The 20,381-nt window shown below is 34.7% G+C and overlaps 1 protein-coding gene and 2 non-coding genes across 3 annotated transcripts; 1 reads left to right on the top strand and 2 right to left on the bottom strand.

Moving 5' to 3' along the window:
• Positions 1–336: 336 nt before the first annotated feature.
• LOC146134615 (outer dynein arm-docking complex subunit 2-like) lies at positions 337–19,429 on the top strand. The gene is made up of 19 exons (XM_083396595.1): positions 337–472; positions 1,226–1,341; positions 1,767–1,924; positions 2,367–2,455; positions 2,874–2,980; positions 3,501–3,607; positions 3,893–4,029; positions 4,411–4,527; positions 5,033–5,174; positions 5,656–5,800; positions 8,002–8,296; positions 10,193–10,402; positions 11,040–11,261; positions 12,327–12,437; positions 13,713–13,867; positions 15,255–15,497; positions 16,450–16,753; positions 17,304–17,525; positions 19,189–19,429. The coding sequence occupies exons 1-19, from the start codon at positions 362–364 to the stop codon at positions 19,300–19,302; spliced, it is 3,105 nt and encodes a 1,034-aa protein (XP_083252721.1). The 5' UTR covers positions 337–361; the 3' UTR covers positions 19,303–19,429.
• On the bottom strand, positions 8,891–8,962 carry Trnaw-cca (transfer RNA tryptophan (anticodon CCA)). The gene has a single exon. It is a non-coding gene; the product is annotated as a tRNA-Trp (tRNA).
• Trnaw-cca (transfer RNA tryptophan (anticodon CCA)) lies at positions 11,859–11,930 on the bottom strand. Its single transcript has one exon. It is a non-coding gene; the product is annotated as a tRNA-Trp (tRNA).
• Positions 19,430–20,381: the final 952 nt, after the last annotated feature.

Genomic DNA, 20,381 nt, shown 5'->3' with positions numbered 1-20,381 from the left:
TTAATGAATTCATCTCATTTTATAGTTTAGGTGATAAATTGGGTGTGTTGTTATCAAGCTGATAAATTCTTAATTTCGATATCATCTACAATTTCTGTATTTTGGAGAGTGTATTAAAGTTATTAGAAAATTAATAAACATTTATTTCAAACGTTTAAATTTTAAAATGTTACCTACTTCCTGTATGGGTTTCGATATTCTTACTACAACCTTTGACCATTATGCTTTGGAGAGTATGTTATTTTTGATAAATAATTATATCAGTCATTTCATTGGCGTGCATTAGTGTTATGCTAGAAATTTATTAGCAAAAAAAATATTTTTACCAGATATACTAGAATCATATTATTTGCAACTTAAAATGGGAGCAGCTTTAGGAAGAGCTGCGCAATGGACTTCTGTGTCTGGAAGTGGGAAAGGAAAACTTGAACTCTCTCCGATGAATGAAAAGCTTCTAAATGACATAATACAGGTATTCATGTGGTTTAAACTAGGGCTGGAGAGTCAAGCTTAGGACTCGAGGAGTTGGTCTGTCTTGCTGGAGTTGGACTTGTAGCTTGACTAAGACTATGTAAAACTACCCAGGTATTAAGCTTATATGTACAGTACCAAATTAAAAAACTTACAATACCACAAACTGTAAATTATTAAAATAGCATTTGTATTAGAGTATTTGTCAGCCATATATTGTGTGAGGATTAGTTTTATGACACCCCATGGTTGGTTGCTGAATATCCACCTTACTTTAGTCACATAAATGGGTTTAATACAGGACTCAACAAATTCGGTACATTTGGCTGAGTTGGACATACTTAGCAGCCCTGGTTTAAACTAATAATTTAGGCAATACTTACTCCTATGGCCAACTATTGGAAAAAAAGCTTTCTTTAACCACAACAATATTTTTATTGATTCTGTGTGTTTTTGATTTCATTTAGAGTGGTAAGAACCTCATTTTGCTGTGCACCATAATAGCATCATGCAAAACAGGCACGCATGCATAATGTATTAGATTACAGTGGGTCTGTATGTCTACAGTGGAATCTATGTGTTTTATGGCATCTAGATATGGTTTATAGAATACAGTGGAATCTATATGTGTTACCAAATTAGTATGCACAAGTGTGGCTAGGATGCCTTATTAACATTTTTCTATTAGTTTATTTGTCATATAATCGAGGCAAAATATTTATTTTAATTTTTTTATCAAACCTATTTTTTCTAGTTTGTTGAAAGTTTCCCAAGTAAGCATCCTGAAGAAGGAACTCTTGTGTTCAAAGATCCACTGGCTTGGGACACTTCACTTACTTCTGCAGCCTTTTCAACTGGATTCGATATCAGGTTTGTAAATGACAAAACAACAAAGAGTTTTAACCATTTTAACAAAAAAATCACTTTGTAACTAATTTTTACATGCTAAAAAAAAAAATTTTATTTTACATGGCGTACAATCATAAAATATTGTGCCAAAAGTTATATTTCGTGTAACGCACTTTGTACTTCTTTTCTCAGTTCTGTTGCTCAAAAAGTTCATTTAACTACTATTAAATTCACATAAAAACAAGATGTAATAGCTTTATACTGAATATTATAAAGCTATTACATAAATGGTTCTTCTGACAATGACTGCTGCTTATCATAAAAATCTCAAAAAAATCATTTATATATACTTAAGAGAACAATTATTGTAATTTAAAGTAAGTATTGATACCCAAAGAAAGTATTGTTACCCTTACTGCTTTTTAAAATATTTTATTTTTTTCTAGCACCCACAAAGTTACATCGGAGGACAAAGATGACAATGGATCTCCCCTTGTGGAGTTATCTGACGGCATTTTGAGAGTAAGAAGCATGAAGCAAGCAGCAAATGTACTAAAGTTGGCCAAGGAAAAGTGTATGAACGAAACAAGACTTTGCCTGGAAGGTTAGTATTTAAATGTTGGTATTTGCCTTAAGAGTTTTGCCGCAGTAGAAACATAGATTGACTGACTGTTTTAATAACAGTTATTGACATATTACAGCACTGATAAAATATCCAACTGATTTCAAATATACAGGCTACAATGTTTATATGGTTCAACTTATTTAAATAAACTTATAGGATGCTATGAGTTATCAGTAGTGTAACAAAGTGTAAAACCTCCTCAAATGAACTAAAGTCGGTATAACCAGTAACCACCAACTAAACTGGCTTATTCTAATATACACAAGTGAATATTAGTTTGAAATTATTTGAAATTGTTTTATAATAGAACATGCATGTGATAATATTAGTTTCAAAATATTTAAGTATTGTTTTATAATAGAAATATGCAGAAATAGTAAAAATATGTAATCAAAGGGTAACAAATATTTCTATTTCACAGCAAACCATGACCCACTGATTAAAATTCTTGGTCCAGCTTTTGCGACAGTTGATGCTGAGGATACAACTCTTATCAGAATGTTTGAGAAGGTTAACATTCTGTTTTATTATTAGTTAGGCAAAATATATTGTGTCTATTTGTACCAAACCATAATTTACTTCATAAAATTGTTTATTGATTATCACTAACTACTGTTTATAACTGTACTAAATCCAGTAATAACATATTTGTGTAGTGTCTATTTTAATTAAGTTTTTGACAATGGTCACACTATTTATGGAGATTGAAGTTCACTGTCTTAATTATGAAATCATATAAGATTTTATTCTTTGGGGTTAATTATTTTTTTGTGTTAATGTATACAAACTTCATTGTTTATTTTGATGTTAAAAAATAATAATTTTATATATGTTTTATCATCATTGTACAGACTAAGAGTCCCTAATCCTAACAGTTGTCTTAAAAACATATTTAGTTTAGCGTTTAAAAAGTGCTAATACTTTCCAGAGTAAGACTGATGAATCTCGGGAATCCTCTCTACAACTCAACTTCTATCTTGTGATTCAACAGTTCGACAAACGACTTCTCGAGTCTTCAATGCAACAAATATCACAGTAATTCACCAACCTTTTAAATTAAACATTTAAAAAATAATATTTAGTGTGGTAACATTTTTAGGTGGCAGTATTTTTATTTAAAGGATTTTAATTGCTCTTTACTTATAGCATTTTGATAAGACTACAAATTTTAAGAAATACGTAATACAGGGTTGAAATTTTGCACCTGTTCGCCAAAACGAGTGCTATTTGCTTTGTACGGGTGTTAATTCAAACCCACTTGCATGACTAATAAGTGCATTAAGCAAAATTTTATTATATACATACTAATGGTGTTATTTAGTTGATATGTTACAAATATATATAAAATATGTCGCTGAAATAAAAATGCAGGTTAAATCATTGGAAAAAAATAATTTGGTAGGGCAAAACTTTCAGCTTAGAATTTTGACAAGTGGATTTTGTTTGGGGAAGTGATAGTTAGTAGAAACCATACTAGGAATGGAAATTTCAATTCAATATTAACCCTGTAATGTACCTGTAAGATTTGCATTTCTATTTGTTAACTGTTCTTTAGACAAGTGCGACTCAGCCCAAGTGCTATAAATGCTGAAGTTGAATTGCTAAAGACTTTTGCTGGGGATGGTTCTCATACAGCACTCAAGGAAATTGACTTTACCTCTCGTAAGTGCAATCGAAGATTAGTTTCTTACTAAAACTCTTATTAAATTAAGGTATTCATTTTGTTGAAACATACACAGCAGTTTTATAACCAACATGTCCTTAACTATTTAGACCAGTGGTTCTTAAACTAGAGTATGCATACCTGTGACGGTTTCATTTTAAAGTGTTAAGGTAAATTTTTTTTTAATAAAAAAAAAAAAAAGTTGTTGGGAAAAAAAAAGAAAGCCTAGCAGGAAAAACTCATTTTTACAACCACTTCCTTAAACCAATTATATTTTTCTTTAGAACATGAGTTTTCGAATCAATGTCGTGCTCTTCCATGGCGCCAAGTGCACGGCGATATTTGCTATATCTTGGTGAAACCACATGATGGAGACCGCTTCTGTGTAACCGCTACAACCTATGGCTGCTATGTTAATGGGGTATGCTTGTTGGACAATTATTGTTTTCAGTAACAAACACGTTTATTTTTGAAAAAGACATTCTGTGATATATTGATAACAAAAAACTAAATAGCAAACAAAAAATTAAACAAACAAGTGATTCAAAAAAGATTGTGATGTCACTTGAAGCAATATCATGATATAAAACACAAAATACCTATTAATCTGGGTTGTTGTATAAAAAAGTAAAGTGACAGGAAAATTAAGCATTTTAACTACACATAAAGTTGATTTAAGTCTGCAAGTGGTTTGAATATGAATAATAGTCTAATAAATTTGGCTGTTTTTTTATAAGGTTAAGAATGTGTATTTTATGTTATGTGAAGTCTATTTTTGCATGTTTTTGTTTTTATGTTATAGGGATTTGAAGAAGAAACTCAGCAAGTAAAGTTTGAAAAGACTGGAGAGGTTTTCAAGGATCTTGTCAGCCTTTTGAGAGAAAAGTCACAAAAGTTCTCTGAAAATATTGCCAAGAAGGTTTGTTTAATTTTTTATTTGTACCTGCTTTCTTTTTGTGCTTTCTAAATATTTGTAGACATGTTTAATCAACCTATTTGTTAGCATTGAACCTACAAAGTTTTCACCTTTTTGTAAGCTCTTCCATTAAAGATAAAAAAGCAATGTAACTTGTGTAGCAGAATAAAGTATCCGGCGTAGGGACAAACTATAAAATTGTCGCCCCCTCCTCCATGTTTAATCACATTTTCTATTACATTAACATCGTATACCTTACTTTATACTGAATAACAATTCAAATTTTAATAGAACATTGTATTTAAAGAAGAAGCAACCTTATTTTGGCATTTTTAAGCCCTAATTTGGCGCCCCTGTACCCCCCTTGTTGTTGTTTGTTTCTAGAGACTGATTCTAGAGACTCGGGCGAAATATACTTTTTTTTCCTAAAACAGTACAACTTATTAATAACTGACTTTGGCAGAAATGTCTAAAGAATATTTGAGATGAGTTTTAAATTGTTGTACAGGAGTTTTCGTCAAACGACTACATGTCAAGAGAGGCTGAAAAGGACACAGTTGTCACTTCTGATCAATCTGTGGACAACGAAAAAGAGGAAGAAGCTCAAACTGAGAAACAACAAAAGAACCTGAAAGAGACTGGAAAGAAAGGTTGTTTTTCTGCTACAATTGTATCTGGACAAAACTAGCTATTTTAAAAAGACATAAGGATAACTGATTTATTTACCTATCTATATATTAGGGCTTACATGTTCGGGCTGCCATCTATAAGGAATTAGGAGGATGTGTAATATTTTCCAAAGAAAATGATTGGTCCTTCAAAGACACTAAAAACATATAAATGTCCTCTTTTCGATTTTTAACTAATTACTGTTAATATCAATGTTTCCTATTACAAAAGTTAAGAAACTACCAAATTATCCTGACCTGAATCTGGCATTTTGCCTTGTTTATGTGTTTTTTTGTGTTTCGTTTGCTGAATATGTGTATAATCACCTATAAACTATAATATTTCTTTAGAAGTAAACTCAACGAAAAATAAAACTTATTAATAATCTTGCAAAATTAAATACAACTTTTGATTTAAAGTTTCTTATTAGTCTTTTATAATTTATAAATTATCTCCACACAGGTAAGACTGGAGACAAGAAGAGAATGCAGCCTTCTTTGAAATGGAAAAGTCTCGAAGAAAGCCGTAAAAATGAGAAGATTGGAGAAAAACAAAAGAAAAAGAAGGTTGAAACTCCACAGATGCAAAGGAGACCATCTTATTTTTAGTAAGGGAACTGCCATTTATACTATAAATGCATTATTTTGACATACTTTATTTATTTAAACCATGGTTTGTTAACCAGGGGCACGAAAACTGTCCCAAGGGGGTGTGGGGATGCTGAATCAGACACAGAAAATGTATAGCTGTCATTTATTTTTTTGCTTTATTAAATGTAAAACTAACTCACATGCTGGTATTGTGTTATCTGTTACTTGTATCTGTATAAACACAAAAAGTATAATGGTTTTGTTATTTAAGCAATTCTAGGAGTGAGAGAATTTGTTGGTAATGTGAAAGGGTGCAGCAAGGAAAAAGGTTAAGAACCACTGGTTTAAATTGTAAACACGCATATTTTGTTACTGAACAAGTTTAATAGAAAACAAATTAGATTTTAAAATCATGATGACAGGAAAAAGAATAATTTTGCTTAATTAAAGGGTTTGTTGGTATGTAGGGCATCCTTTTCTTGTTAAGGTTTGTCAGAGAAACAGCAGTTTAGTAAGATATTGATATATATACCCTACAAAAGCCTTGTTTTTTTAGAATGTAGTTCAAATCCAAGTTTAACAACTTATCCTACTTTGTATTGTTATGAAACAGAAGGTTAACAAAAGCAATGTCTTGTAATTGTGACGTCACAGTAAGTATTTAGCATTGCTGAGTTGCTAGAAAATTTATTTCAGGAAAAATAGAAAAGAGAGTAAAGGAAAGGTTTTAAACGTTTTTAGCTGATTTTTTTGGTAAAAGACAGTAGAAGTTGAAATTAAAGATGCTTTCTGTAGACAATTCACTCCAATTTGAAGATGCAGACATCAGAAAAAGCTTGATTCACATGAAGCCTTGCCAAACGTAAGTTTTAGGCATTTTTGAAAGTTTTAAAGTTTAACTTGGAAGTGAAATATGTTGAGATGAGTTTTAAAAAGTTGATTTTAGAGGAATCAGACTTTTTATTTTTATTAAGGCAGATGGAAATAAAAAGTTGTCAAAGTACAACCAGATTAGGTTTAATATTTATTGCTTTGCCAACATAAGTTTATGTTATTTTTTTAATTATTTATTTATTTATTTATTTTTTTTTTTAAATATTTTTTTTTTTTTAATAATTAAGTTGCAAGTTGAGTGTAAGTTTAAGTCACTTATGTAAAAATAAATCTTTGAGCTTTATTACAGTATAATAACTCAACTAAATAACAAAACATGGCAAAACATGTGATAAGCAGCAAAATTAAAAAAAATAAAATGTTGAATAAAACACTTCACTCACAAACTTCCAGTCAAGTCAAGTTGTTTAACTTTCTTGTAATTAAAATCTGTTTAATTAGTCTTCAGACGTCTGGAAGATTGTTTTAGAAAAGTTACGTTTGTGTTAAAGTAGATTTTGCAATACTGCTAGTTTATTGTAGTTTGTAAGTGAGACACAAAATATCAGTCTAGCTATTTATGGGTTTAGCTTCACTTACTTGGTAATTGCTGAAGATTATCTGTAAGTTGTTGCCTTTTTATATACATTCTGGACTTCATGTACCAACCAACAAGTATAAAATAATAAATTTGACTATAAAAAGATTGTGTACCTAACATGACTGTAGTAACTGTACACGATAAAAATCTAGTTACAGACTAATTCAAGTATTGACAAACTTTTCAACTTATGGATGCATTTTTAATTCGGCATAGTTTTTAATCAAAAGCTTGTATTGTTTGATTTTAGTAAATACAGATAAACAAAAAGGCTTTCAAACTTTGTTAGAGCTTTACCAAAAAATGTTGTTTGTCTTTAATGAAATTGAAACTGTATTTTCTAATAATTGTAAATTAAAATTTTTTTTTAAGAACAAATTATAGTAACAGAACTAAAAAACAAACCAAAAATAGGTGTCAGAAAAACAGACACATCTGTTGGTGTTGCAAAAAAAATTACAATATATATATATATATATATTCTATCAGTACGGAAAACATTGCTGTTAATATGTTAAGTTTTTTTAAGAAAAAAATTTTAAGAAACACATCTTAAGTTCTTCAGCCAAGTAGTAGTTGAATAACAAAAAAAACTTTGTTTGCACTAGCAAATCTGGAAAATACAGTACATAAAAAAGTTATTCAACAAAAAAAAAAAAAAACACTGTTAACAAGAGTTTTACATTATTTTCAAACATAATTTTAATTTCAAGACCCAAGTTTTAAAAAAAAAATTTTGTGCAGTCGCAAATCTCCGCAAGACGATGAAGACATGAGCGAGAGTTCGGACGAATCGGACGAAGAAGAAGAAATGCAGGATCGGAGACAAGACACAGGCTCGGACCTTCCCTCCGAGTACTGGCAGATCCAGAAGCTGGTCAAGTACCTCAAGGGAGGAAACCAGACGGCCACCATCATCGCTCTCTGCTCCATGAGAGACTTCAATCTGGCGCAGGAAACTTGCCAGCTGGCCATCCGAGATGTTGGGGGCTTGGAGGTGCTCATCAATCTGCTTGACACCGATGAAACAAAATGCAAGGTAAATATGCTGAGGTTTTACTAAAGGTGCAATTGCAGTGTTGCTATAACTTAGGTAACTGTTTTCAAATGACTTGAATTGCATTAAGTCGTTTCAACAAATATCTTGACTTGGACTGAAGTCTATCTGTCGAATGACTTGGGTTGAAATAAGGTGGGGTAAAATAAACTTATGCAGTATTCATGGTATAATTTTGGATAAGATTTTGGCTTGTAATCTTTAGCGGCCACAAGGAACGGCAATGTTTTATAAAACCCAAACTTGCTCAATTGATTATAATAAACTAAATTTTTAGCTGTTAATTTAACTTTTAAAGTAGAAAATGCTTGGTTGTTAACGATTTATGGCTAAAAACCTGCATACATTTCGTATTGCATTATCACTGATATATCACCGATGGTGTGCGACTAGTAATTTAGTTTTAGCAGTCGAGTATTTTGTCCCAATCTGATAATATATCGGACATCTACAGTCGTTACCACAAAATAAACTTTAAGAAAACTATTGTCAAAAGTAAAGACTATTGTGGTTCACGAAACCGTTTTAAAACGCAAATTTGGTCTTATAGGAATGCGAGGCTGTTTTGGCAAAAATTGACCCCGACGTGATTTGAACACGCAACCTTCTGATCTGGAGTCAGACGCGCTACCGTTGCGCCACGGAGTCTTGTTATTGCGCTAATTAATATGAGTTGTGCTTAACCGCGGGGAGCCTTAATTCATTGCAGTTGCATATTTTCAATATTTTGCACAGTAACTGTAAGGTTCATAGATTGACTGATTGGCATACACAAATAAACTAGCAAACCAGTATTGTTGACAACCATTTACTTTAATCTTGGTGCAACTAATTTGATTGACTGATTTGCCCATTTACGTTATAAATTGTTAAGTCGTAACAACCATATGGCTTTAATTTTGAAGTTAAGAATGAAACTACTTATTTTAATTGCAATTCAATTGAAATATAAAATTGGCTGTCTTGAAATGGGCAATCAATCAAATTATATATCCAACATTAACTAGTTATTTCTACACCAAACATAAGATTTTTCTACACATATTGTCGATTTGATGTTCCCTATACAAAAAGTGGGTTTTGTGACTTAGCAAACGGATTACATTCCTACACTATTTGTTTAACAGCTGTTTATAATAAAAAATGATACAAACATAGGCGCCGAACTTTAAACATTCCAGGGCGTGATTTTCTAGACAGTACAAAATTCATTTTTAATTGGATAAACATGCTTTTTGTCTGTTTTCATTGACGAATCATTTCGCCTTTTAAAATCTCATTTTCTCGCACTTTTGGGCCAAACATAACAATATTTTGAAATAAATTGCATAAAAAAACATAGTTTGGGGATTTTATGGCTTCGTGTCTATATAGTAATTCAGAAAAACTTTAATCACTTCTGGTTAACTAAGATTGAGCTACAGGAATTATTTGTACATTTATTTATAACTTGGCCGAATTTCAGGGCGTTTTGAACCCCTATACCAGGGCTACTCAATTGGCGGACCGCGGTCTGAATGCGGACCTTTTCAGTGTTGAATCTGGACCTTATATATCTCAGTATTTACTAAGCAATGCGATTTGATGAGTTTTTCTTGGCAAACAATTGCTGCTGTTCATTAAAAAAAAACCTTTCTAGTCACGTAGCCTACATTACAGAATTATCAGTGAGAGTTATAACGGACCTAAGCAAATTTCAAATTTTTGTAACTGGGCCTTTGCTAAAAATAGTTGAGTAGCCCTGCCCTATCCAAAAAATCCAGGGCGTCTAAAAACGCTCTGCATACCCGCGTTCGGCGCCTATGCATACAAATGTGCAAACTGATTGCATTTCAACAACGAACGTTGGTAATTCACCAAAAACTCTATTTCTTTCAGATCGGATCTTTAAAGATTCTCAAGGAGATCAGTCGCAACATCCAGATCAGACGAGCGATCGCTGACCTCGGAGGCTTGCAGACCATGGTTAGAATCCTTCAGTCGCCCAACAAGGAGCTTAAGTGCTTGGCTGCCGAGACCATCGCTAATGTGGCCAAGTTTCGACGTGCTAGAAGGACTGTCCGACAACATGGAGGAATTAAGAAACTGGTAAGTTGATGTATGTCATAAACAACTCAGAGAACTTGGTTTCTTTGGAAGGAAATCAGGTGTTACTTGCGCTTGTGCTTCTACTTCGTGCATTTTAATTGCTTTCAATTCTACTTTGACCTGATGAAGCACGGTTGCGCGAAAGCTTGTCAAGATTTCACTACAATTTGTCTATATATTGCCACCTAATACCCTATTTATAATTAGGGAAATACTGCCATTTGAAAATTTTCCTGTCTTTGGAGTTACCTTTTTGATATGTGCGCTATAGTTTTATCAACTTTATGTGTATTTTTTACGGAGTGTAGTTTAACGACTTATTTGCTTTTTATGTATATTTTCAACGAACTATTTTTTTTTAAATTAATCTCTGTTATGCTATGTACAATAACTTTAAATAATTTCCTTAAAGTGAAAAACTTAAGCTCGTATTTTAAACCGTTTTAAATGATTTTGCTTATATTTTTTATTATTTCAACGATTTTTAGGTGCACTGCTCAACGTGCCGACCAATTCAGTCAACATGAGCAAGGAGTTTTTCTATTTCCATAAAACTTTCTGCCAATGCAAAATAATTGAAGAAGCAAAATTGTATTTTTAGTTTCATTTTTTAACCATTTTTGTAAATTTCCACCAGGTGGCACTGCTCAACGTGCCTGCCAACTCGGCCAACATGAGCAAGGACATCGAGGTGGCGCGTTCGGGCGCCCTGGCCCTCTGGAGCTGTTCCAAGTCTACCAAGAACAAGCACGCCATCCGTCGTGCCGGCGCCATCCCTATGCTGGCGAAACTTCTCAAGTCGGTTCACGAGGAAATGCTTATTCCTGTGGTCGGCACTTTGCAGGAATGCGCTTCTGAGGTTGGTTTAACTTTAGTAGGTTTTTACATTTTTTGTGCGTGTGTGAGTTTTTACTTACGATTTTTTTGTGTATGTTTGTGACTTTTTGATTCCATTTTTTTTTTGTGGTGTGTGAGCTATTGCTTATTGTTGGTTTTTTGAGTAAGTTTATCCTCACATATTTTTTGTGCTAGTTTTTACTTACGAATTTTGTTTTTTTGTGTGTGTGAGATTTTACTGTAAACTTTTTTTGGTATGTGTAAGTTTTTAAATTTTATTTTTGTGTGTTTTTTTCTTGGTATTGGTTTTTAAACGAATTAGGGAATGTACAATGACGCCTCTTTGAATCTTTTTGCGATAATTATTTAACGATTGTGTATTAAAGGTATATTGGTTGTTGCTAACTTGTTATAAGCAATTAAAATATTTCTATGTAGTATTCTATAGTTTATTTTATGTACTTTCGAAAATTACGCACAATTGCAAATTTCGTTAAAGTCATGTTTTTTGCGTCTTATTTTCTGTACGAGTGTTAAGGCGAATTTAAATAATTTACTACACTGTTTCTTTGAAACTTAAAAACATAAAATGCTGCAAAAATTGTCACTGAAAAAATCTTGACCCCGACGTGATTTGAACACGCAACCTTCTGATCTGGAGTCAGACGCGCTACCGTTGCGCCACGGAGTCTTGCTATTGCCGCTAATTAATATGAGTTCTTCTTAATCGCTGGGAGCCTTAATTATTATTTGCAGTGCATGTTTTCAATCATTTGCACAGTAGCTGTAAGGTTCACAGATTAAATGATTGGCATACACAAATAAACTAGCAAACCAGTATTTTTAACAACGATTTTTATTCTTGGTACAATTAATTTAATTAACTGATTTGCCCATTTACTTCATTTAAAAGTCGTAATAACCATATGACTTTAATTTTGAATCTAAAAACCTTATTTTACATGCAATTTAACCAAATACAAAACTGCGGTGGTCTCTTGGACAAAGGTAATTATTTTACCTCTACATTAGTGCGACCCAGCAATGTTTTGTGCTTTTGTCTTATGAAACAATTGTTTTTTCACAGGAAAAATACCGACTTTCGATCCGAACTGAAGGAATGATTGAAGATCTCGTGAAGAACTTGGGAAGTTCAAACAGTGAGCTGCAAATGCACTGCGCTGCCGCCATCTTTAAGGTAATGTGGTTAATGTAAGTTAAGTCAGTAGTCCCCAACTATTGGGTCCTAAAAATTTGTTGGGGTCGTCATATCTCATCATATTCCTACGGTTTTAGTACGATTATTATTATATTTCGTTATGTTTACGATGAGCATAATATTAAAAACGAAACATCCTAATCGCTTGGAAGTAAAGCATGACATGCAGTTATGCTTATGCAAAGTGGAGCCGCGTTTGCAAAAACTATTGGATACTGCTCTGCAGGCGCAATAATCGCACTGAATGCAATTTACTGTTGAAACAAATTAAAATTTTAGTTATCGTTCGTTTGTTAAATTTAAATTTATATGTTACCTAAACTTCCTAAGGGCAATCATTTCTGGTGCACATGTGTAGCCACAATTCTGGAATTGTGCATAATTTACGCACATTCTCTCGTGTTAGCCTTCTTTGTTCCTAAAATGTTTGGAATATTTTTATTTGTATCTGACACAAAATGGGGTCGCAATGTAAATTCTGATTTCATTTTATTCAAATTGGGGTCGCACGTTAAAAAGGTTAACGACCAGTGAGTTAAGTTAAGTTATGCTTGGCTGTTGTAGACCGACTTAGACGAAAGATAACAGCCCCGGCAATCGTTATAAATACATTTTAAATATTTTAATATGTTTTTAACATTTTAATTGCGACACTTTGTTAGTTAAAATAACCCCATACGCATGTTTATAGTTATCTTTTGCTCGCCTATTCAGTATTGTTGTAATGACTTAAGTTACTGACTTGACTTACTTTCATTTAAGTCACTGTTTTTAAATGACTTTACTTTACTTCGGTCTTTCGGACAAATGACTTTGTTTGAATTAATTTGTTTTCATTAAACAAGTTTTATAGAAATAAGATTTTTTGTAACAATTTTTGAACGTATAACAATTTACTTCGCTATACAGTTGGGTTTTTGATATTTTTTTAGTTTAGTTCATTCTTATATTCGTACCATTTTACCCATTTAATAATCACTGAAATCGGGCAACTGATGACTTGGACTGGGGCTGTAGTATTTAAAATGACTTGTTTTGTATTTTACAAAAAAGCCGAAACCACCTGGTATTTCAAAACATTGAACATGTTACTAAGTTTAAAATTTTAAATGTGTGTGTGTGTGGGGGGGGGGGGGGACTTGACTTGCTTTAATAATGACTTCACTTGCACTTTTTTAAAGACTTGACTTGGACTTAACTGTACCAAAAAAGCCTAAAATAGACTGAACAACGTGTTATTTTCTAACATTGCAGTGCGCTGAAGACGGGGTGACCCGAGATCTTGTGCGTCAATACGGGGGTCTGGATCCGCTAGTGGCGCTGTTGCCCCAGGCCGACAACAAAGAGCTTCTCGCGGCAGCTACAGGCGCTATTTGGAAGTGCGCCATTTCGCCGCAGAACGTCGAACGGTGAGCTGTTTAGACGGAGTAAAAATATCAAAGCCCATACAGAAGTAGGTATAGCATTTTGAACGTTTCGAATAAATCTTTATCCATTTTTAACATAATTAGAAAGCGAAGGTCCTGTATGGGCTTTGATATTCTTATTACGTCTTACTACAACCTCCAGTCATTATGCTCCAAGGTGAGCTGTTTGTTTTTATGATAATGACGACAAACACACAGAATATATTCTGGAAAACTCGCAACTCATTAAGCTATGTGTGCTGGCATTTAACCCAACCTGTTGCTTCCTGATAGGTGCTTTTTATTCTCGTCTGTATTTTTAATTATTATCGGCGTAATAATATTAATGAAAAAAAATGTTAAACGGTAAGCCAAATAAGCAGTGAATATTGAAGCAAACGATTACTTTCGCCAACTATAGGACCGCTTGAACTGTACCTTTAAATACGAGTGTTAAGCAAATCTCAACTATACGTCATCAAGCCTAGTCCACGCGAAGCAAAACACAAAAATTAGTGGTCCGCGGTAAAAAAGTTTTAAAGAAAAACTGCCTTAAATCAACTCGGTTCAACCATTCCTTTAAATACCAGTTTTAAGCAATTCTCAGCCATGCCATACAAAGCCCAACTATGCCTATCAGTCCAATCAGCGATTAAATCGTTTTCCACCTGTTTACCGTCTCACGAAGCCGCGCGCATATTTCACAAGTCAGAGACATTTAAATGCAGATACTTGGCAGGCGTCCACCATTTCACGGAAGCTAGCTGTGATGCATGCGAGATAGAGCCCTATAGTTGGCCTGTACCTTATGCTTGCCTTGCTATGCCTGGCAACTTTTAATATTTATGCCAACTTTATCTGGAGCTTGACTTGTGATGAAAAAACTTGACTTGGACGGGGCTTTGACATTCTTACTACGTCTAGGTACAACCTCCATGGCTTCAGCCATTATCTTGAGATTTATTCGAAACGTTCACAAAATGCTACTTAATTCTGTGTGGGCTTTGGTATTCATTCTACGCCACTACAACCTTCAACTAGCATTATTTAAAGATTTATTGGAAACGGTCAAAATACTACCTATTTAGACGCTCTAACCCAAATAATGTTATAGCAATAAACCGACGGACGAAAATGTGGTAGGATTCTAGACCAGCGACTACGTCTGTATGGGCTTTGATATTCATACGCATTGACACAACCGTGCTTCATCAGGCCAAAGTATACTATGAAACATACTTTGACCTGATAAAGCACGGTTGTGCGAAAACTTGCCAACATTTCAACACAATTTTTCGTTAATTCGAACGTTCACCAAATGCTACCTACTTCTGTATAGGCTTTGATATTCATCTACATCAAAGTTAGTTTCCACCTTATTTCTCGACAGTTTCCAGCAACTGAAGGCGATCGAGCAGTTGGTGGGTCTCCTGAACGACCAGCCCGAGGAAGTGTTGGTCAACGTGGTCGGTGCCTTGGGGGAGTGCGCCCAAGAACCCCCCAACCGCCTGGTCATCCGTAAGGCCGGGGGAATCCCCTCGCTGGTCCACCTGCTGACCGGAACCAACCAGGCCCTGCTTGTCAACGTCACAAAGGCGGTTGGCGCATGTGCAACAGAACCCGACAACATGGCGTGAGTGGATTACGTAATAGTGGTGTGATGTGCCGGGATTTGATGGCGCCGTTGTTATAGCTAAGCAAGTCTGATAATACGATACTTAATGCCAGACTTGGACAGCTAGGTTGTTATAGTTTTTTAATTTAATGAATTAGACCAAAATGTGGCTAATTGTAATTCTAATCTAATTGCTTGTGTGCTCTAATTCTAGTTCTTATCTAATTCGGATTTTACCAAAAATGCTACTTTGTCCAACGGTTGAACCCGACAACATGGCGTAAGTGTAGATTACGTAATGGTAAATATTGCGCCGTGCAATTATAGTTGGGGATGTACGATAATATAGAAGAGAAACTGATGGTCAATTTTAAGTGGCATTATCGCTACTTTGCCGATACTAGAGTGCAAGGATGTCCTATAATATCGGATCGGAACCTATACCCGATACCATGTAATAGTATCGGTCAGCGCATGCGCAACTAAACCCGACAACATGGCGTGAGTAGATTACGTATTAATATGACGTGCAGTTATAGTTAAGGATAGGGATGGCCGATACTTGACATTTTATTCGGATATCGATATCCGACATTTTGGGCAAAAAGTCCGATATCGTTATTATAAGATTTAAGATAATTAAAAGAAAGAAAGCTGAAATAAAAATTGCAAATTTAACTTCAAAAACCCGGATTACTTTTTTCAGTTTTAAACGTCTGTGTAAAGTTTATATTTAACTAATTTTGAAGCGAGTTTAATTTATATCTTAATAACATTGTATGAACGAATGACGTAATGGAATGTATTATACGTCACAATTGTACATTTTGTCATACCACAATTATATTTTTTGTAACGGCTTTCTAATGTCGTTGATCGTAATTCTACAGTATTATAGATCATATCTCTTTAGATATTGTTGCCTCATAGATCTTAATGTGTCCTCCTGTTTACAATCTCTCTCTCTCAGTATCATCGACAAACTGGACGGCGTGCGTCTTCTCTGGTCGCTACTCAAGAACCAGAACCCCGAGGTTCAGGCCTCAGCCGCTTGGGCGGTCTGCCCCTGCATCGAGAATGCAAAAGACGCCGGGGAGATGGTCCGTTCGTTCGTGGGAGGCCTCGAACTTATTGTGTCGCTCCTGAAGTCCAGTGACCTGGAGGTGCTGGCCAGTGTGTGCGCTGCCATTGCTAATATCGCCAAAGACGAGGAGAACTTGGCTGTCATCACTGACCACGGTGTGGTGCCTATGCTCGCGAAACTGGCAACAACTGTGAGTCAAACAGTTTCTCACTTTTAAAATGTGCACGTGTGATTTTTTTATCTGTTCAAACGAGCGTTCTTTTTTTTTGTGCGAGCTGTGGTTTTCTGCCTTTTTAACCGTATTTCGAAATTATTTTTTGTTGGCATTTTTTAGCTGATTTCAGCCAGTTAACAAGATCATTTCATTAAAAGCATTATTCTGTATCTATATATATATATATATATATATTATAAATATATGTGTGACCACATAACGTGTCTACAGCAGCAAGAAGTAGTTTGACTCATTGCAACATTCCCTTCACGGAATAATTTCGTAAAATGCAAAAACGATGTGAAATGAGACCAGATATTTTAGCATCTACTTCTTCAACTATTTTCCGTTCACTTTATTGTTCTGTTTGGCGATAAAGGGTACTAATTTCGAAACCGATTTGAGAATAATAGGAAGCATATTCAAGTTAGACTTACCATCATTTTCGTTCTAAAATCGCGAAAAAAGCACAGGGAAAACAAATTATAATAGGAAACTAGGATTTACAATCAATTTTTTGTTTCAGACCAACGACAAGCTACGACGCCACCTTGCGGAAGCCATCGCCCGCTGCTGCACCTGGGGGAATAACCGGGTTTCGTTCGGGCGGGAGGGTGCCGTTGCCCCCCTGGTCGGATACCTCAAGTCCAAGGACACACAGGTCCACAGATCCACAGCCCAAGCCCTCTACCAGCTGTCACGTGACCCCGATAATTGCATCACAATGCACGAGAACGGCGTTGTCAAGGTAACTGCGAGTTTTGTGGGTCGGTTCGGCGCAGGACTGAGTGTGTATAATTGTAAAATTGTTCTTCCGGCAAAATTTTATTAAAGTGCCAGCGTTTCGATCACCTGTATCTTCTTCAGGGCAATATAATTACAACCAAAGGGAAAAACCTATATATATATATATTTACCAGGCAAACAATAAAAAGTTGCCCTTTAGTTGCAATTATATCGCCCTAAAGAAGCTTGCCCAAACAGGTGGTCGAAACATTGGCACTCAAATAAAACTTTACCGTAAGAACAATTTTACAATTTAGACGATGCCTGACAGCAACAGCATATTCATTGAATGTGTATAGTTGTGATTACTGTGCTTATTGTAAAAACGCTATAATTAGGACAAAAATGGATGCTGCCAGTTATTAAGACAATTAGTGAAAGTAAGTCAGAACGGTCCGAAACGATGTTTCGGTAAAATAAATTTTGTAGCTACACCGCATCGGTTAAAACTGTCCTTTCTTTACCTAAAGATGATCTTTCTTTGGCAATGTTCCATGTTCACCAAGCATCACGCTATGTCGCTATGTATTTTAATGTATTCAAAATTCGATTTGTCCGGTAGAAAAATTGTTCATCATTCCTGTATGAAAATTATGACACAAATATAACCTAACAAACGGACATGCTGCACAATATGATTCTACGTGTTGAATCAATAAATAACAAATTTACTATAGTTTGAACATAAATATTTTACAATACACATACACATAGTCTGGGGTGCAACCCACCTGCCTTTCCAGTCCAACTGCATTCCATAATTAGTTTCCTACAAATTTTATTGTTTTGCCGAACTTTAATTTTGTGATATATACGCCAGAAATGCTTTTTTTATTTAGCACGGCGATATTTCACAAAAAATGACGTCACTTACATGGTTTTGGCCAAGAATTCCGCGCCAATGATCTTTGGCGGTAAGGCATTGGATTGTAAGCGGTGCTGGCAGTATTTACGGACATGACCTCTATCTATAGACCTATTAGACCTAGTTTCCAAGCTTATATTCAATTTTTTCAGACGCTCATAAGCATGGATGGAACTTGAAAAACTCACCAATATAAGTTATAATAATGTTAAGCATAGATCAGTGGTTTGAAACCTTTTTGCCTTGTGGTACCCTACATAAACCATATATAGTTGCGGCACCCTTACTAGTTTTTTTTTCCAAGTGGTTTAATGGAATGTTACAAGAAATAAATAGCTGAAACAACACACATCAACTGTGTACAAGGTAGAAAAAAACTTCTCGATTTGTTGCACTCTGACCGTGCACCGGAAACAGTACCAAGAAACTTACCAATAGGGCAAAATGTGGAATCTAAACGAATTTGAGATATCTCTCGGCACTCTTCAACGTTTAAACCGCTACCCCTATTGGAGCCACTGGCTTAAATTTTAAAACATACAAACGCAAATAACATTACACTTTACCTATAGACCTGTAAAATTTAAAGTCTCAGTATTCATTTATTCACAGATGCTACTAAACATGGTCGGGTCTAGCAAAATACAACATGATACCATCTAATAATGTCAGAGCATATATAATGAAACATACAAACGCAAATAACATTGTTTTACCAAGACCTGCAAGGGTTAAAGCTTATTAATGCGTTTCTTTACAGATGCTTCTAAACATGGTTGGATCAAGTGACAACGCGTTACAAGAAGCAGCCGCAGGTTGCATTGGCAACATAAGGAGACTGGCTCTAGCCAATGAGAAGGCTCGGTACACTTAGACGCATTTCACACCTATCCGCAGCACCAATGTACTTCTCTTGTCGTTTTTATGCATTTGCGCGTAGAAATTTGTATTATCTCGTCTGTATTTCCACAGAGTTTGCCCGATTTGTATTAAACTGTAATTAGCCGAGGTGTGAGTGTTTGTAGCCAAGGTTTTTCGATAAATTTAAGGAATAAGGGCCATATGACCTAACCCAAAGGTCACCAAACTTCAGCGGCTGGACAGATTCGGACCGCCATTGCTTGATTAATAATAACTAATCAAAATAAGCACGTGCTTATGGCACCGAGGAAAGGGGGCACCACAGAAATTTTCATCTTAGTGTTTAATAAAATATTCCGAGTTGATCAGACGACTCAGACCCTAACATTGGCCCGGTTGAAATATATTTTTTGCTAATTTTTTTCTAAAGTACAATCTTAAACTTCCCTATAATACTTGTAGGTATAGGAACTATTTCCAAAACAAAAAGCATGTAAATTAATCTAAACTTGATCTTTAAATACTAATGAAAATCATAGGGAACCGAAGTGATAAGTGCTTAGGGAATCTAAACGCCGTGATCTGGCTCTACCGCCGGTTTATTTTTTGGCCCGCGGCATTTTCCCGTTAAATTCCCAAAGTACTATTATTTAGGTTTTAAGAACAAAAAAGTTTGTCGAATGTAAAACTTAAGTTAAGTTTGGATGAACCTAAGCAAGCTATGTTTTTTGCCTAAAGTTAAATCTTTACTTCGCGCAAAACTCACATGGCTTTGTAGTAGCTTTTAATTCTTTTTGCGACACGTGGCTGTGGCCCCGCCCAAAATGTATTTACAAATCTAGCCTATGTATCTTGTATATCTTTCCTATTTTGATAAAATCATTTTAGCCCAAAGGCGTCGTGTGTCTGATCGCACCATAAAAATAAAAGGTTGGGCAACGTAAACAGTAGAAAGGTATTGTTCGCTTGGCGCAAATCTATAATGTAGCTTTTGTATTTAAGTTAAAGCCTGCCCAATCTAAAACTTTAATAAATTAAATTGTGTGGTGCTTTTAAGTTTACTTCACAATGACGTCACGTTTTGAAGTAGCT

Source organism: Ascidiella aspersa, chromosome 9, assembly GCF_963924565.1.
Source record: "Ascidiella aspersa chromosome 9, kaAscAspe10.2, whole genome shotgun sequence".
In the NCBI taxonomy this organism is placed as follows: domain Eukaryota; kingdom Metazoa; phylum Chordata; class Ascidiacea; order Phlebobranchia; family Ascidiidae; genus Ascidiella; species Ascidiella aspersa.
This window is presented reverse-complemented; position numbering and strand designations above follow the sequence as displayed.

Coding starts and splice junctions, on each gene's coding strand:
- LOC146134615 (XM_083396595.1), top strand. CDS start 362: ATGGGAGCAGCTTTAGGAAGAGCTGCGCAATGGACTTCTGTGTCTGGA. Junction 1,925..2,366: donor AACAAGACTTTGCCTGGAAG/GTTAGTATTTAA, acceptor TCTATTTCACAG/CAAACCATGACCCACTGATT. Junction 16,754..17,303: donor TCGCGAAACTGGCAACAACT/GTGAGTCAAACA, acceptor TTTTTGTTTCAG/ACCAACGACAAGCTACGACG.